Genomic DNA, 19588 nt, shown 5'->3' with positions numbered 1-19588 from the left:
AATTCCAAATTTCATGGTTCACCACCACCACCCACTCATCCCCACTCCATTCTTCTGGAACATATGGTTGTAGACGCCTCCTGGGAGGGTTAGGAAATGCTTGGGTTTTTTTGTTTTGTGTTTTTTTTTTTTTTGTCTTTATGCTACAGAGGCCAGCAGGTTGCCAAGTCTTGGGGGAAAAAAGTTGACTTTGGGGTTTGCGAAAAGAAGCATTTAACCAGCACGGCAGCTGTGAAGTTAGAAAAAAGCCTCAGAACAGCAGAAGAACATCACAGGCTGCCGAGGCAGGAGATAGACGTTTTAAAAATAATTCATTAATTAAAAACACGCTGGGTCTGGCAGTAATTCTCTTCTCCCCAGCCCCTTCCCCCAACCCTGCCCTTCCTGCAGGTGCCGGAGCCCGGTGCCTATCGGGGCCAGGCGGTGCCCCCCGCGTCATGTGGGCCTGTCACACCAGCAGCTTTGCTCCCATGCACACATGCGCTCACAGCGTCCGCACCCAACTTGTGGAACAACCGAGACCAAGTTCGGGCACAGGCTTTTCCCGGCTGGCGTGCGCTTGCGCACACTTGAGGCAGCGTTGGCGAGCGTAACCTACAAGCGTGCCCAAAAAGCTCCTCTCAGCGCCTGGTTTTCTCTGCACCCGCTCCTTAGCCTCTTCCTGGCATTTGCCTTAATTGGGTGGAATCTCATGGTGTTTCTGGACCTGAATCATAAATTAACAGCAACCTCAGTAATGATGACAAATTAACATCGCCTGAGTGCCCACACAGCCCCATCGGGGAGGTTCCCAAGGGGTCCTCTTGGTGGTGAGGAAGCTGAGCCCAGAGAGCAAAGTCCAGCTGCCCAAGTCCTGCAGGTACCAGGTGGGACGTGGACTTTGAGGGCCACACTTACTCCTGGGCTGCGCTGCCGGCCGGCGTAGCTTCACTGGGGCTGACTGGTTTGAGGAGTGGAGCTAGGGCGGTCCCCAGAAACGGACAGGCATTGATGCTACAAGCGTGGGCCTGGGGACCAGCACAAGTTCTAATTCAGCCTCTGTCTTTCTCCCTGGACGCAGGGAAGAAAGGTCTCAGGGCTTCTCATCCCACCAGGAGGGGACGTTCTGAAAAGGGACTGGTCTCCCCAGGTCTGGCCAGGGCAGTGGAGGGCCTCACACGTGACACAGCAGGGGTTTGGCCAGAAGGTGTCTGCTTCTCAGGCGATGGGGGCGGGGGGGGGGGGGACGACACAGGGCTCAGGGCTCTAGGGGCAGCAGCTGGATGAGGTAGAGGCACAGGAAGACGATGTGTTCCTCTCCACAAGCTCATGAGGCTGGAATCCATCCGATAACACTTGTAAGTTATGAAGGGATTTCCTGCTGAAAACATTCAAGGGCTAGGCTTTGTACTGGGGTCACTTGAGTCCAAACATTCGTGTACAATTTTTTGCAGGAGCCAGGGGCAAAAGCCAGCCTTGACCTCTGGGTCCCATGTGGTCTCTAGGGGTCTTTTGGGTCCTCAGGATGCCCATCCCTGTACACTGCCCACTAACCAGGCCTCCTGCCTCCTCTCTGCTTCCTCGCTGTTGCTCCTGCACACAGTCTAGATTGGCATTGCACCAACCATCCCTTTCTGGAATCTTCTCTCCCTGCCAGCCAAATATCTCTGCACCCTCCCAGCATGCTGTCCAGGTTGGAATCCCTGTTCTGTTGATACTGATATTACATTAACCAGGAGAGTAATGCCCACAATTTCTTTTCATCCTTACAAAACTTACGTGATGGCCCAATTAGACAGGTGGGGAACTTAGGTCCAGAGACGCTAATTAAGGAACTTCTGGCTCTAGCAAGGTCGAGGTTTGAACTGAGCAGGTGGGAGCTTGCCCCCGTGCGATGTCCACCACCCCACAACCTTCCTCAAGTGCCCCCTCACCACCTTACAGTTACTGGTGAAACTGCTCCAGCCGGTGCCTTTTGTGTGGCTCCCATTTAAAGTGAACCATTCCACGGGTCTAGTGTGAGCATCCTCTCAGTTGATTTTAGAACATTCCATTATCTCAAAAAGATACCCTCTTTCCTTTAGCTGTCACCCCCCACCCTCCCTGCCCCCCCACCAGTCCTGAAAACCCATTGCCTCTAGATATTTCCCTATTCTGAACATTTCATATAAATGGAATCATATAATATGTGGTCTTTTCATGGCTGGCTTAATTCGCTGAGCATGTTTTCCAGGTTCATTCGTGTTGTACTATATATTAGTGCTGCATTCCTTTTAATGGCCAAATAATATCCCATTGTATCACATTTTGTGTGTGCATATGTATTTTGTTTATTCTTTCTTTGGTGGATGGACATCTTTGGGTTGTTTCTACTTTTTGGCTATCAAGTATAATGCTGCCCTAAACATCTGTGTACAAGTTTTTGTATAGACATGCTTTCATTTCTTTCAAGTAGATAGCTAGGAATAGATGTTCTGGGTCATGTGAGAACTCTCTGTTTAATTGTTTGAGGAGCGACCAAACTGTTTCCCCAGTGGCTGCCCCATTTTACATTCTCTGCATGAGGCACTGTCTGAGGGTTTGGATTTCTCCCCGTGCCCATCAACGCTGCTTATTATTTGACTTTTTGATTCTAGTTGCCTTTGTGGGTGTGAAGTGGTATCTCACTGGGATTTTGATTGGCATGTCTCTGGGGATGTGTGATATCAAGCATCTTCTCAGGTGCTTATTGGCCACTTGTACATCTTCCCTGGACGAACCTTTGCTAACAGTGACTTTTGTCCCTGGGCACCGAGCTTCAGTCTTCCTCTCTGTAAAATGGGATGACCACTGCCCATGGAGCAGTCTTACAGAAGACAAGATGTGGGCTCTAGAAACACTTGACTCGGACCTGAGGATAAGCGCAATTGGGACCTCCTGGAACCGGAGGGTGGACGGCCCCCTGCAGCCCGCAGACACCCATCTCTTCACACCTCTGCCTCACTCTCCTCCCTGCCCCACTGCACACAGGTTTTCACCGCTCCGTGGTCAGCAGCACTGTTATAAAATCTGCGGTGGGTGAAGTGCTGTCACGGTAAAGTTTACTCAGAAAAGCAATTTACCAAATGAACAGCCATTCAAATGGTGTGACCTGGGAGTGAGGTTTCTGAATTTTCAGTATCTGGTTGATGTCCTGGGTTGAAGAGTGTCCCCCAAGAAGATATGCTCAAGTCCTAAGCCCTAATATCTCTGCATATGAACTGATTTGGAAAGAGGGTCCTTGCAGATTTAATTTATTAGGATGAGGTCATGCTGGATCTGGGTGGACCCTAGTCTAATGACTGTTGTCCTTACAAGAAGAGATTTGGACGCAGATACGCAGGAAGGCGAGCATGTAACAACAGAAGCAGAGACTGGATTTATGTTGCAAGAAACCAGAGGTCTCTGAGCACTAACCGCAGCTGCCAAAAGCAGGAAGAAGCAGAGAATGACTATCACCTTGGGCCCTCGAGGGTGCATGGCCCTGCCGACACCGTCACTGTGAACCTCTAGACTCTGGAGCCATGAGGTAACACATCTCCCTTGTTTTAAGCCACCCCATGAGTGGTGTTCTGCTGTGGCAGCAGTAGGAGACTTGTGCAGGTGACAGCGACGTTAGTAACAATGGGGGAGCCCTGGGCGGCAGTTCTGCTCCACGTTTTTTGCATCTTTAGCATTTCTATTCACCAGCATTAATGTACCGAGGATGAATCTCTACCAAGTGGCATTAAGTGAGCAAGATCCTCATTCTGTCCTCAATGGAGATGGATACATGAGTACCAACAGTAGCATCCGGAGGTGACACCAAGGGCTAAGGAAGGGCCAGGGTTGTTGAGACACGCAGTTTCCGGCCACACCTGGACCCCCGCTCTATTCAAAGCCCCAGGGCTGCACCAGGTCCTCCTGGGGTGAGCACACCTCAGGGGGCCCTCCCAGTTCAAATCTGTGGTCTGATTCTGGATCTCGAGGCTTGATAATTGAGATTATTTCCTCATTCTGCTCATAAGGGTTACAGGAGCACTTTGGGTAAATTGGATGAGTGTCCTATTCATCAGACGCTGCTCGCAGCCACCCTGGGCTTCCGAGTAACAACGCCGTCTTAGTCTGCTCCCGGGGGCCTTCCCAGCGCAGGGCCAGCTGCTGGGCCCAAGGACTACATTTTAATCACCTGCATTAAGCGTCTCCATGTTGTGACATTTGATAGCAGACGATTAGACTCGAGGTGCCAGGTGTCCAATAGTTCGGCTTTGTGTCTGGGAAACAATTTGTGAAAATACGCCTCATTTTTGCATGTTCATATTTCTACTGAAAGCATCTGGCAACCCTAGTGAAATGAGAAGGAGAAACTCTGAAATATAAGAAGAAACAAACCATGAGAAGAAATGCAGGAGCTTTATTATAATCATTATTATTCTTGAAGTTAATGACTGACAAACTCATTCAGGAGAACATTTTGCTTTCTAGTGAGCTAGACACACACCAGATGTAGCTGAAGGGACATGAAAAATGCACCTTGGGAAACAGCACGGCGCTCCTGGCTGCAACACTGAAGAGTGTCAAGGATGCGTCTTCACCTCTGCAGCGGAGGGTGCAACAGTCCGCAGACCTGACCTAGCGCCGCCCTCTCTCAGCATCCTTGTGAGATGCCGGCTGCCCACCCAGTTTGCATCACCAAAAGCCAGCCTCCGTCTACAGCAATATCTCAGCAATTAAGAAATACAGGGTGTGACTACACGGTGCCTTGAGGGTGAGACCCGAGCTTCTTCAAGTCAAGGAGATGGGAAATCAAACCTCATCTTTAGAATATGAAGCAGTGCCGGCTTTGCCCACAGGGAAGGGCGCGAGGTGGGTCAGCTAGGTGCGGGCTGCTCACACTGCCGACCTGCGGCAAACGCCATGCTGGTGAGCTGGGCAGTTGGGCCGTACCCTCTCCCAAAGCACCTGCTCTGGGCGATTTGAACATTTGAGTAAAAGAGCCCTTTGGCTTTTCAGAATAGCCGGGCACTGGATAGCCGTGAGCCGGCAAGCAGTCTAGCGCGGCTCTGGGCAGGAAGCACAGGCAGAGCGCGCAGGACAGCTGTGGTGCCCAAATGACAGTGGGCGCAGGCAAGTGTGCCCTCGGGCAGGGGGAATTCCAGACACTCGGACTGACAGACAAATATGCTTTCAAATGGTATGTGGTGTTTCTGCTTTTCCCTAGGGAGACAAAGGGTGGATTTTCACCTGTCTTTCCATAAACGCTCAGCGCTCTTGCTCTCGGGTTCCAGAACTGGCAGTGTGTCTACTCCTCCACCTGGTCAGCGATCACTCCCAGAACTCCAAGGCAGCTCTAGAGGTGATGACTGAAAAATGCAGGTTTGCCGTGATTTCCCGGCAAGTCTGTCTGGATGGCAGGGCAGTGCGGGACTTGGGACCCGCACTGAGAGATCTCATTCTGGCAGTCCTCCCTTTGGGCAAATTTTTCAGCAAGAGGACTCCTGGAATAAAAGAGCCGTTTCAAAGCTGGGAGCTTTTCTTTGGCTTTCCCCGGAGTACCTGTCGTCACCCTGTGCTGTGATCCCTCGTCACACAAGGGAGGGAGGTTCAGGGATGCTGTTGCCTGTTTCAAAAGTCTTCCCCACTCAGACTTTCTGTGATTAATGCCTTCACCTCTCTCCCCACGAGGTCCTTTTACTAAAAAGCATGAGATGACTGAGCTTTCCCCTGACCTCATTCTAACCCTCCCAAATTTGAGCCTGCCTGTTTTTGAGACCACTGGCAGGGCAACTGATGAACCAGAACTGAAGCTAAACTCTGAACAACTTCATTTCACGCAGGTCTTTCCAAGTTCTGCTAGTGGCACGTGCAGGGTCACAATGATCCTCAAAGGACACCAGCCAGGACTCCCTGGAAACAAGGGTTGGGGCCTGATTCTGATTTAGATATGGACATTTAAGGCAAAGGAAGGGGCACTTTGTTTTGACTTAGATTTCCCAATGGAGCAACGTTTTGAAGAAAATTCCAGTTCTCTTTGCCGGGGAACTACCGAGTGTCGGGGTACTGAGGCATGGCTGGTGAGGGCGCCGGGTCCTCGCCGGTCACTTGCGAGGCTGCTGGATGTGCTGGGTTCTCGGAGAAGAATGCTTGTCCATGGAGGCATGGGGCTTCTGATGAGCCACCTGGGCAGCTGCCGGGGGGAAGTCTTTGTCACCCTGTTGGGAGACACGGAAATTATGGACTCATCAGCCATGAGCAGCTGGGTGAGCACATGAGCAAGCCCCAAACCCTGCACCCCCTGGCTTCCCTGTGGGGCAGCGGACACCGGGGGCGGGTACCGTGGGCAGTGACGGAGAAGGGAACCAGTCTACAGGTAGCAGCCCATCTCGTGGGACTGTGGGGGTCCTCAAGCTCTCTGGGGAACTTAATGTGGCAGTGTGACCCACATACCTTCCAGAAGGGGAGAAAGCTCACTGTCTCTGCCCCCACGCCAATGGGATCAGGTCACCATACGACTCACTCAGAGCTGAGTTGGGTGTTGGGTAGCTTTTTTTTTCCTGTTAAAACTGTTCCTGTGATCTTTTGAATTGGGGGGGCAAGACAGAACCAAATTCAGGGTCTTAAATTCAGATTTGCTGCCACTGCTGCAGGTGGGGCCAGGGCACTGGTTGGGGAGGAAACACACAGGGCAGGGGCTGGATGCTGTGAGATTAGCCAGAATCAATCCACTGAGTGTCGGAGAAGGTACCTGGCTGTTTCTCAGGAAGGAATTGGCTTCTTGTGTGCGTGTGTGAAGGGGCTGGAGCCCAGGCCATCCCAGGGCAGGTGAGAGCCATGGTGAGCTCTTGGCTGAGCCAACTGGCCTGGGGTGACCTTGGACTTGTGTTGGCATTTACTTTCATCGCATGTAGTAGATGTGCCACCTGTCTGTCTCAGGGTCTCTGGATGGCTGTGATGAGCTGTCCCCAAAAACAGCATTTTCTGTACAAGTCATATGCTAAGGGCTCGAGTGGGCTGTGAGCCGCAGAGCTGTGGATGGAGTAAGTGTGCTACTCCCAAAACGGGGGTTTGCTGAGGGGAGGTCTGTAGTTACAAAAAAATGCTCGGTCTCACCAGAAGGCGGGGCTCTTGAAAGACAAAGAATGTGACCAAAACTCATGAGTTTAGTCCAGGGGTCAGCAACTCTTTTCTGTAGTGGGCCAGGGAGTAAACATTTCAGGCTTTTCAGGTCATTACTCTTTGCTCAACTATTGGGTTCCGCTAGTACAGCCTGAAAGCGGCCACAGATGCTACATCCACGAACGGCATGGCTGTGTGCCACGAAAACCCTATTCACAGACACTGAAATGTGAATTTCATGTGATTTTCACATATCACTCCATATAAGTCTTATTTAAAAATGTAAAAACATCCTCAGCTCACAGATCACCCAGAAGCCCTCAGGCCCGGGAGATAGTCTGGCCCGGGGATAGTCTGGCCCGTGGATAGTCTGGCCCGGGGATAGTCTGGCCCAGGGATAGTCTGGCGGTCCTGGCTGAGTCTAAAGAGAAGGGAGGCGGGTGAGGATGCAGGAGGGCCAGGCAGCACTAGCTCATGCTGCGGGCTCCGTGTCACCACCGTCCCGTCCACCCCCGACCACAGAAGCACCGTCCACAGACATGGGACAACTAAGAGACCCCTGGACCCTGGGTGGACGAGTGAACAAGGACAGGAGGAACCAGGAGGTCGCGTGCTGAGGCCCCGATTTGCTGAAACGGCTCTTACCCGGGCGATGACACCGGAGATGAACACGGTCGGTTTAGGAGGACTGGAAGACAAGAAGGGAAAAGACCTTGAACATCACGACTCACAGAAGAGGAACGAGGCAGGCGACACGAATGTGGAGACTGGCTTCAGGGCAGTGGGACAAACAAGGACTCTCCGAGGGGAGGGGGAAGCGGGAAGCAACCTTCTTCATCACAACGACCCGCTGGCCGCTGGGCTCAGGACGCTTGGGGGTCCTCCTCCTCCTGAGGCTGAGCTCCGGCCAAGAGAGAGACCGACTGTGCAGGCAACAAGCAAGTCGCTGGAAAGCTCTTTCTATTTTTTTTTTTTTTTGTTAATTCTTAAACTGTAACTATGGGCAAGTCCAATAGTTTCGGTTTCAACAGATGGTGGACATCAGCGCTTTCTGAAGCAGGGAAGGAGCAGGGTCACGCTGGACGGACGCAGAGACTCCAACCAAGGAGCTTCCTGTCCTGTAGGCTGAGGGGTTCCTCTTCCAGAGTCTTTGCAGAATTCACGGCTTCTGGAAGCTTCTAATGGGTGAGATCCCAGAGCCGGTGCAAAGCTCCTGGCCCCTAAGGGACCCCACGTGTTAAAAAACGTACAGTCCTTGTGAAGCTACTGCCATTTCTTAGCTTCTTTCATCATACTGAGCTGGCCCCCACCGTCACCAATATGGATGGGATGGAACATAGGACCAAAGCAATACATGGGCATTGCTAAAAAGCGGACAAGCCGAGCATGTTAAAATCACTTGTAGTTCCACCTCGAGGAGGTAATCACTGTTAACACATGAGTTCTCCTTCCAGTCTTCCTTTCTATAGATAGACAGACTTACTTGCTTTCTTATTAAATTTCTTTTTTTTTTTCTTACCAGAGAGTCACCTTGTTTGGTAGTCTGCTTTCTGCACTTAGGGTCTGGTGGGCATACTTCCACGTTATTACATACTCTTCTATGCAGTTAAGAAAATGGCTGCACATGTCATAGTTTAAAAATATCAGAACACAGTTCCGGGTGGTACATAGGTGTGTACACCTTTGAGATACCTTGGCCAGGGGCAAGGGGACCTGGGAGCAGTAGATCAATGCAAGGCCAGCCAGCCAGCGGCGAGAGCGTGATGTGGGCAGCTCCCAAGAGTGGCCAGTTTTGCTGAAGGCTGGTCTTGTGGGCAGACGTCCTAGGAGCTGCTCAGCCCGCCTCCCACCAGCTCTGCTGCTCTGCTCTGCTCCGCTGCAGGGGGTCCCTTAAAGGAAATCACTGTCTCCGCTTTGTTTTGCTACAGGCAAAAGTCCAAATATTCAGAATGTTTACTGTTTACATCCCAGAAAGTAAGGCAAAACCACCCAGAATTCCCCCAAGTAATTTCTGTTACTCCATGAGGCTAAGAAATTTCAAGTCTTACTAAGCAGCACAGAAATGTTCCCTACATGACGTTGGTTTTGTTTTATTTAGCTTTTGTTGTGTGGTTAACTGGGTTGGTGTTTTTTTTTCTCCCTCCCCTCCCCTCCCCTCCCCTCCCTTCCCTTCCCTTCCCTTCCCTCCCCTTCCCTTCCCTTCCCTTTCCTTTGATTACAAATATGACTTGACTATGGGATCAGTAGCCAGTCAGGGAAGAATAAATTCGGCTCAAGTGTAAGTCTCTGATGCAGTACGTTTGGATTCATTGGAATCTAAGCACATCCTGCCCTGATGGTTCCAAATCACCACGAACTCTGCCCCCAGGGTATTCACCGCCAAGGGTATCACAACCTAAGCTTGAGAACCGTGCTCTGGATTCTAACATTTTCTAAGTGTTTTGGGGAAGGAATATGAAAATGGCAGCACAAATTTTTCTTAAGTTTTGAATGTTCCTTTAAAAATCTAGGGAGAGCGTGGAGTGGGGATGGTTCCATTCTGATAACTAACTATGCAGCATCGCCTTCTGATAAAGCACAGCCACCTTTCGGTACCGAGACTGCTGATGGCTTCAGTCATCTCCAGTTTTTACTGGTTTTGTACCTGAGTCAAGGCTCTGAAAGGCAGAAATAGAGACAGCCCCCTCTCCCCAGCAAGCACGCGATGAGAAAGTCACCCACACAGAGTGAATCTAATCAGAATAAACACACAGCGGAGGAGAGTCGCCCCCTCGCTCCAAAGTGAGCCCCTTGGGTGGCCGGGGAAGCTTGGGTCTTTACAGGTATAAATATATATTCTCTCTCTCTCTCTCTCTCTATGTATACACTCATTGTTGAAAAGCAGACCAAAAAAAAAAAGTTAAAATCGCGTGTAATTCTATATTACTATGTGTATAAGATTCACAAACACACATTTCTGCACAGAACTGGACTGTGAGAAAATCACAGCCGAATCAGTCCATCAGCTCCTGGAGGTGCGGCGTCAGGCTGCTGAGTGATGAGCGGGTCCCAGCAGAGCGCCAGCCTGCGGGGCCCCCCGGACGCCCAGTCCCCGCGGGACCGCGCCCTTGCCCCGAGGCTCCTGGGAAGCTGGTTATCAGGAGTCTGTTCCCGTACCCGCTCCCCTGGGCACGAGGAGGGGTCCTCAGACCCAAGAGCCCCATCACTGAGTCCCTCCTCCAACCTGATGGCCGCCCTGGTCTCATTGGTCCGAGAGTTAACCATCCACACTCCGGCTTTTTCCATCCAAGTTAGATCCTGGGTGTCTCCTGCGTTAACACCGGTGTTTTAGGCCCTGATTCGAATGCATCTCAGGAAGTATGTGTATGAATGACTTTGATAAGATATAACGATGCAGCTCCAGCCCAAGTGTTCAAAAATGCACGTGAAGGAACCGCCTCACATCTGGAATCATCCGCTGGGTACAGTGTTTACTTGCCTGGCGCCCACTTCAGCGTCTCCCCGCCAGTGAGCCTCCCAAGGACCTGTCCCGTCATGACCATGGACACTCTGGGGACCAAAGGAGATCCCTGAAATAAGAGTGACTCCTCCCCCCTAGTCCTGGCTCATTCCCTAAGGGGTGACCAGGGTCTGTGGGTGCAGAACCGAAGGGTCCCCGGGGCGCAGCAAGATGGTGCCCCCTCCCCCGGTTCACCTCTCTCCCTCTCACCCCTGGTCTCACCCCTGCACTTCGACACCTCATTACTTAAGCTGTTAAGTTTTGACAGTGTGTTGGATTCTGCTTCTAAAGGGAGAGTCTATCAGCGAAGAACATGTTGACCCAAAGGAAAGAAATATGCTGCTAATAACAGTTGGGGTGACGGGTGGAGGCGAGTCGGATGCAGGCTTGCTTTGTAAACCAGATGCTTTATGGTTTGTGTATTCTGTACAACGTGGCTACTCCAGTTTGAGGTGGGCAGGATTTTAGAAACACAATACCTGAAATGTATGAATGACTTCTTGGCTGGGGGTGAAAGTAGGGAACAGATGACAACGTTCCGTCAGCAGTGGTCTCCCCGTGGGGGGCCATATACCCCAGGGAGGCCCTTGGGAAAGGAATATGGAAATGGTAAATACCAAAAACTACAGGAATAAAGATGAAAATTTTACATAAATATAAATATTAAACAAAAAGTAAATATGAAATAATTAAGAGTTAAAGTTCAACTATCCTCTTTTCAAACCTTTCCTTTCGGTATGTGCCTTAAACATACACAGTTATCTTATCAACGTGTATTCCGTCCAGTTAACCTGGGGCAAGGCGGGGACAAAGGCATGACCTCAAAGACTTTATCGCCAGTCTCTGCTCTCCAGCGTGGGTACCAGTGAGAAATAAACAAGGAAAAGCCCTGCAGATCCAGCATGTCTGAAGAGAGGTTCTTGCTTTAAGGTTGCACTTTTTCCCTTTTTTAAAACAAACAAACAAACAAATAAACAAACAAAAAAACAGACATTCAAGGATTGTGCTGTAAGTGCAAAGTCTTATCCAGTCTGAGAGGAGACTCTGGCCTGTGTTAGCTGTGGTCGGCTCCAGGTAAATGAACAGAGTCCAGGTTCTCCCCTCCCTTCCAAGTTTCCCCAGCTAGCTCAGCAACTAATTTTTTAGAAAAATTGTTTACCTTTTAAACCATTTTTAATTGTGCAATTCAGTGCCATTAAATGGATTCGCATTGTTATGTTATGTAAGCATCCCCATTATCCACTTCCATGACTTTTTCATCATCCTCAACAGACCCTGTACCTATTAAACAGTAACTCCCCACTACCCCTTCCCGAGCCCCTGCTAACTGCTGGTCTTCCTTCTGTCCTGAGAACTGAACTGATCTAGGTACCTTATATGAGTGGAATCAGACAATAGTTGCCCTGTTGTGTCTGGCTTTTTTCACTTTGCATAATGCCATCAAGGTTTATCCATGTTGTAGCCTATGTCAGAATTTACTTGCTTTTTAAAGGCTGAATAATATTCCACTATATGGATAGACTACATTTCTTTTATCCATTCATCTGCTGATGGACACTTGGGTTGTTTCCACTTTTTGGTGATTATGAATAGTACAACTATGAGCAACATGTGCGTAAGCTCTCATGTGGACACATGGAAATACACCTTCATTTCTTTGGGTAGATCTCTAGGAGTGGGATTGCCGGGTCACATAATAATTGTCCTCATCTTTTAGAAGGACTCCCTGATGGCGGTCTGCCATTGCAGGTTCCCTCCAGCAATGCATAAGGGTTCAATTTCTCCCCATCTTCACCACATGTTATTATTATTATTATTTTATAGCAGCCATCCTAATGGGTGTGAAGTGCTATCGCATTGTGATTAGATTTAGCAACTAATTTTAAGAATAAGCTTCCTTGCAGCAAAGAATAATAAATACCGATCTGTACCAATCATTTAAGGTTTTTATGACATAAAGCTCCTCCTCCCAAAGTTTTCTTGCCTCTAAAACTGACAAGGCCGTAATTGACTATAAGGACATATGACAGCTTCCTGGGAAAAGATGACAGAAGGCTGGCCTCTCACGTTGTAATCGAGAATGATTATTTCCTTGGTATGGCAGAGTGCGTGTGTGCTGTGGGTTTTCATCAGGCTTGGCCAAAGGGCCCCGAGCTCAATGCCTTTTCCATCTACAATTAAGAACATCTAAAACTGGTAAACGATTGTTCATTACATTTATACAGTGAAAACACTTTCTAAACTTGAGCTACGGCAGCATAAATTCGCGAGCCCCGGGAAAGCGTCTACCCTCGAAGCCGTGTTTGCAAAAACACACGCATTATAAATTCCATTAGGGTTCCGTGCAAAACGCAACCTACATTTCCAAGATTCTATAAACTGTGATAGCGGCTTTGAGGATTTATTTAATCTGATGAGAATCATTCTGACAGATGTGGTTTTGAAGAAGCCACATGACTTTCTCTCGGGAAACAGAGACAGTGAAAAATATCATGCCTGCCCTCCCCGCATCCCCAGGCCTTTCCAGTTTCTGAAAACCATACTTCTTTAAATTGAGAGGGACTGCAAGCAGGATGGAATTAGTGGGGATCAGAGCCCTGGTGACACTTCTTACACATCAGCAGAAACCGTTGCTTCATCACACCTTGCCTGTGCAGCTGCCAAGTGTTTGGTGCACGTAGGTTTCCAGTGTTCACCTGTTCACATCACATTCTTTTTTTTTTTTTGATGGTTTAAAAAAAAATTGAAGTTAAGTCAACTTACAATGTTATGTTAATTTCTGGTGTACAGCATAGTGATTCAGTTACACGTATATATATTCTTTTTCATCATAGGCTATTACAAGCTATCGAATATGGTTCCCTGTGCTGGACAGTAGGACCTTGTTGTTTATCTATTTATATATAGTAGTGTGTATCTGCACATTCATAACAGGGTCATTTTTCCTTAACAAGTTTCCTATTCTTTAGAGAAGGAGGGCATAGTTCAGGGGTAGAGTGCATGCTTAGCACATGCGAGATCTCTGGTACCTCCATTAAAATAAATAAATAAACCTAAACAAACAAACAACGTTTCCTATTCTTTATTTTCCTAAATTTCCTTGATGAGTAAGGTTTATGCCTTACTGACATTCTCAGAAAAAGCAGAAGGCAGGACAGACACCAGAAATGCTTAGTGAGCAAGCATGTGACCCTGTGACATGCAGGCGTCTTCACGACTGAGTTTTGATGACTTTAAATGTAAGTCCCGGACAGCAGCATGTAAAACAATGAAGCTAGAACACTCCCTTACACCATATACAAAAATCAACTCAAAATGGATTAAAGACTTAAACATAAGACAAGATACAATAAACCTCCTAGAGGAAAACATAGGCAAAACATTATCTGACATACATTTCAAAAATTTTCTCCTAGAAGAAATAAAAGCAAGAATAAACAAATGGGACCTAATGAAACTTACAAACTTCTGCACAGCAAAGGAAACCAGAAGTAAAACAAGAAGAAAACCTACGGAATGGGAGAAAATTTTTGCAAATGAAACCGACAAAGGCTTGATCTCCAGAATATATAAGCAGCTCATACGACTCAATAAGAAAAAAATAAACAACCCAATCCAAAAATGGGCAGAAGACCTAAACAAGCAATTCTCCAAGGAAGACATACGAATGATCAAAAAGCACATGAAAAAATGTTCAATATCACTAATTATCAGAGAAATGCAAATCAAAACTACAATGAGGTATCACCTCACACCAGTCAGAATGGCTGTCATTCAAAAATCCAAAAATGACAAATGCTGGAGAGGCTGTGGAGAAAGGGGAACCCTCCTACACTGCTGGTGGGAATGCAGTTGGGTGCAGCCACTATGAAAAACAGTGTGGAGATTCCTCAAAAGACTAGGAATAGGCTTACCATATGACCCAGGAATCCCACTCCTCGGCTTGTATCCAGAGGAACCCTACTTCAGGATGACACCTGCACCCCAATGTTCATAGCAGCACTATTTACAATAGCCAAGACATGGAAACAGCCTAAATGTCCATCAACAGGTGACTGGATAAAGAAGATGTGGTATATTTATACAATGGAATACTACTCAGCCATAAAAACTGACAACATAATGCCATTTGCAGCAACATGGATGCTCCTGGAGAATGTCATTCTAAGTGAAGTAAGCCAGAAAGAGAAAGAAAACTACCATATGAGATCGCTCATATGTGGAATCTAAAAAACAAAAACAAACAAACAAAAACAAAGTGTAAATACAGGACAGAAATAGACTCACAGACAGAGAATACAGACTTGTGGTTACCAGGGGGGTGGAGGGTGGGAAGGGGTAGACTGGGATTTCAAAATTGTAGAATAGATAAACAAGATTACACTGTATAGCACAGGGAAATATACACAAAATGTTATGATAACTCACAGAGAAAAAAATGTGACAATGAGTGTGTATATGTCCATGAATGACTGAAAAACTGTGCTGAACACTGGAATTTGACACAACATTGTAAAATGATTATAAATCAATAAAAAATGTTAAAAAAAAGAAAAAAATGTAAGTCCCCAGGGCTGAGAAAACTGAATTCATATTTTTTAAACTCCACTGAACTCTAAAACAGCAATTATTGAAATATATTTCAATCTCTTTTATTTAACTCAACATATCCAAAATCCAACAGCTAATCAGTAGAAAAATTATTGAGATTACTTGACGTTCTTTTTTTGTGTCCTAAGACTTCACAAGGACTGTCAGCGCAGGCAGGTCCTGGGCAACGTGACATTTTCTGCTCAGCTCTGAGACATGGAAATCCACTGTCCCAGGAGTCGGGGCTGGATGGAGCCTGACGGACACCTAGTCCAGCTTCCCTCTCGTGTGGAATTCAGCCACAGCCCATGCCTTTGTGTCTCTGCAGGCGAAGAACTCGTGGCCCTCAGGGTGGCCTCATGGTGACACAGTCTCTGGCTCCCTGCACTTCACCCAGTGGCCCCAACCCAAGTCTAAGGCCCCTCCGTGGGACAGCCCCTCCATGTTTGAGGAAGGTGACCACAGGCCTCTTGGACAGACTAGTGGGAATGACTGCAGATTCCTTCACGGTCTCAGGCTCTCTCCCTACCTCCATCTGGTGTAGTTTCTCGAGTTCTCCCTGGGACCCCAGCCAGCACTCTCTGTGTGCTCAAGCAGCCCAGCCTTCTGCAGAGCACCCGTGTTCCTGGTCCCAGAACACGGATGCTGCTCCTCCTGGGGGCTGCGGAGAGCAGCTCAGCCTGGGGAGGTGATTCTGGGCTCCTTGACAAGAACCGGAATGCCGCCAGCCTCCCTTGGGCTGCTGTCAGTGCCACGTGGTCAGAGAGACAGGTACCCGCTGTCCTGCACCAACCCTGCTTTCCCAGTCATTACACGGGGTGCGTTCCCTTCTTTCCTTGACCCCTAGGGGGTTAAGCCCTTAGAAACCCTTTTCTAAGGGGGTTCCACCCTCCCTAAAGGGCAGGGCTCTTTATTCCTCTAAAAATGGGCTCCTGTGAAGTGGGGCCGTGGGGGCTGGGGGTGGGTGCAGGATCCAGCAACCGCTTAGCTGGCCAGCCCGTGCCTTCCCAGCCATCCCGACAGGGACTGGAGTCACTGGGCTGCCAGGCAGGAGCATTCTGAGCTGAGGACACACGCACAGAGTAATCAGTAAGACAGGGAATACAGGCAAGTCACCAGTCCCATTGCAAGTCATCAAAATGGTGGCAAGGCATTGCCAAGAGTTCTGTTCAACAGAATTGCTTTCAGGTTCACAGTTTGGGTCTGGGTTCAAGGAGGTCCACCAAGTCATCTCCTGCAAATGCTTTCTCCTCTTCACGTAAGTGCGTTCTGAAAATACCAGTGGGCGTTTTTTATACAGAAGACGGGGACACACAGCTTTCAATGCATTGTTCTTTAGTTTCTCTGAAGGATGGGAATGATCTTAGGTGGTAAGAGCTGCTCTTCACTGATCACTTCTCCGAGGCCAGGCACCGAGTTCAGTGCTTCACACAGAATTGTTATATCTAACCCTTTCAACCCTATGAAGTAGAACTATTCTCCCCGTTTTACAGATGAGGGGACAGTAGATCAGAGAGGTTCAGCAACTTGCCTGATGGTTGCACAGCAGATAAAGGCTCTGAGCCAGACGAGGAATGAGGGTGGCCCAGGGCGTTGGCCTGATGCCCTCATTTCAGGGCTGAGAAGTGGGTCACGGAGCAGCCTCTGATTTTAGGTTCTGGCTTCTGTACATGACTTAGAAATGCAGAGTTTTAAAGTAAGTAATCTAAATGCAGCCAGAGAATCCTTATTCAACCAGACAGTATGATGTATTCAAACCTGCCTAAGCACTTACTTTCTGACTTGATAATGGTTTTTTTTTCTTGAAAACTACCGTGTATGTCTATAGTCCTTAACTAGGGTACAGAGCGCTTCCACCTAAATTATTAACTCATCTGATTCTCTTCAGCAGTGTTATCCCTATTTTATGGGTGAAGGGATGGCTGCTGGAAGAGGCTGAAACTTGTCCGCGGTCCCGGAGGCCAAGCCCAGAGGCTCGCTCAGCTCGGTGCTCTTTGTTGGGTCACGGGTGCCACTGCCACCCACAGCTCAGCGCCTGAGCTTCAGGAACAAAGCCCAGTGAAGGTTTCAAACTGTCCCTCAAGTTCAGAAGGCAGTGGACACCGTCTAAGAAGGAAACCAGGAGGAAAGGTGGCAGGTGGTCGCCCCTGACTGTGGGCTCTGATGTCAGACCATCCTGGCTCTGCCAGTGGTTGGCTGGTGGGCTGGCGTCTGACCTTCTGAGGCTCAGTTTCCTTATCTGTAAAATGGGTGAAAGTGGACTCTCCCTCACCAGGTGACTGTACATACCCACACGGCTTAGCACTCAGCAAATGGTAGGTGTTGGGGTGATGATGACACCTCCCTGGCCCCTCCCATGTACCCCTCTGTGCGGTTCCACTAATTCACAACTGGTTCAGTTGTCTCACCTTCAGCTTCCCTTGCTGCATAGAATAAATAAGCCTACTTATCTGGGACAGAAAATTCCAAGTAAGCAAAAAGAGGGTCTGTGATACACAAAACAGATGTCACCAAACCATGGACTTCAAGGAAAACTCTCTGGACTGTCAATCTATTTGATTCCTATTCTGACGTCATCAGAACGGCTTGGTTGTTGGTTTCCCAGCCCAGGAGAAGAAAGAAGATGAGAAGAAAGGGCTGAACATGTGTGACGAGGCCACGTGAGCTTACAGCGAGGCTGCTGCCCCACTGGGAAGAGGCTCCGTCTGCGACCACCCGCTCCTCCTTCATCCCCAGCTCCTGGTCACAGGACGGGAGGTGAGTGTGGAAAGAAGCCTGACGGGGGTGCTGGCAGCGGCCTGCGGGTGCACCGCGCCATCAAGGCTACATCAGGACCTGGGAGCTGTCGTCAGGTGACGCTCCCTCCCTTCCTGGTAAGAAAGCACATGAGTGCTCAGCAAGGGATTGCCCCTAAAAATCTCCCTGGAAGTCAGAGCTGCCCTGTGAGTCAGGGAGGGTGCTCCCCTGGACACGCAGGCCCAGAGAGCTGCGTCAGGGTCTCGACTTCCTTTTCCAACAAGCAGCTAACACACTGGGTCTCGGAGGGGTACTCCACGGAGGGGAGTCAGTGCAAACCCCGAGAAGGCGGGGCTTAGGCTGAGATCCACGTGTGAGCGTGTGCACACGCGTGTGTCATGCGAGGGACACGATGCCAGAGCACAGTGAGAAGGAAGGGGCACAGTTCCACCTGCTGCCGTCAGCACGAAGTGAAGGGGGTCGAAGGCCCTCTCCGCTCACAGTGATGGAGTCGGGTGGCTTGGCCCCCCACCACCCCATGACAGATTCCTGGGGAAAACCATCTTCTTGCCGACCCTCCTCAAGACAGGACGCGCAGCGCCTTGAGGCTGTCTAGAAGCAGATCCTGTGACTACGTTCTGACTCTGCTCTAAACCTGTGGTTTTGTGTTTTCATAGAGTTTATGGAAAAATATATTCCCTCGTGGGTGATTTTAAACACATTTCCTAGTAAACAGCAGGGAAACAAATCTTGTCCAGCCACTGTAGCTCATGAAATATCTTTTTGGTTTGGTGGTCGCTTATTTGGGTTATTAATTTTCTAGACACCAAAATAATAATTTTTTGAGTTAAAAAAATTTTTTTGAGATGGAAGGAAATCAGGTTTACTTATTTATTTTTTGAGGAGGTACCGGGGATTGAACCCGTGACTTTGTGTATGCTAAGCATGCGCTCTACCACTTGAGATATACCCTCCCCACCGAAATAATAATCAGCGTGGCTGGTGACCAGAGGGACCCACCTCACTTGACTGCACCCGGACATTTCTTCGTACGTCATTCTTCAGAGTGTGACAGTCAGTGTTGCCTCCCTCCCTGGGCCTGATTGCAGGAGCTTCGAGAACCACCACAAGATGGCACTGCTGGTCCTTTCAGCTGGGGGCTCTTGGGCTGGCGAGGCTTGGCCGGCTCCGCCAGGCCCAGGCTCAGTGGAAGCTGGCCGTCCTGGTGGGCAGGGGCTCCTGGCCTCTCAGGACAAGTGTGTCCCCTCTCCCTAAGGAACAGGTCCTTGTCCAGTGAGTCTGACTAAAGGGAAACCAAACACAACTCCAGTGCTTTCAATGAAATTCTAAATCAGAGAGAAAATAATCAGGATTTGGCACACGGAGTTCGTAGTATCTTGTTAAAGGGTGTGAGCCAAGGTGCTCTTTGGGGGAGGACGTCTGAACGCGCACGTTTCCACCTTTGTTTAAAGGAGCAGCGTCTCTCGTCCGCAGACTCAGAGCTGCCGACCCCAGGGGGCCGTGCCTTTAGGGCAAAACTCAGCCCAGCCTGCTCCTCTGAGTCTGTCCTAGGGACGACTGAGGTCTGTGTCTCCGTGTGGGAGGGCAGACAGATTCTCTGGGATTCTAAAAAGACCACTCCCAGATGACGCTCCACCCACAGATATTCAG

At 49.0% G+C, this 19588-nt stretch overlaps 1 protein-coding gene across 1 annotated transcript in view; it reads right to left on the bottom strand.

Moving 5' to 3' along the window:
• Positions 1–5930: 5930 nt before the first annotated feature.
• Positions 5931–19588, bottom strand: part of DAP (death associated protein) — a 60501-nt gene continuing 46843 nt past the window's right edge. The window contains exons 3-4 of the mRNA XM_072958849.1: positions 7738–7780; positions 5931–6188 (exon numbers count right to left, since the gene is read on the bottom strand). Of these exons, the coding sequence (XP_072814950.1) occupies positions 6075–6188; positions 7738–7780 (157 nt within the window). The 3' untranslated portion in view covers positions 5931–6074. The remainder of the gene's footprint in view (positions 6189–7737; positions 7781–19588) is intronic.

Source organism: Vicugna pacos, chromosome 3 (genome assembly GCF_048564905.1).
Source record: "Vicugna pacos chromosome 3, VicPac4, whole genome shotgun sequence".
NCBI lineage: Eukaryota > Metazoa > Chordata > Mammalia > Artiodactyla > Camelidae > Vicugna > Vicugna pacos.
This window is presented reverse-complemented; position numbering and strand designations above follow the sequence as displayed.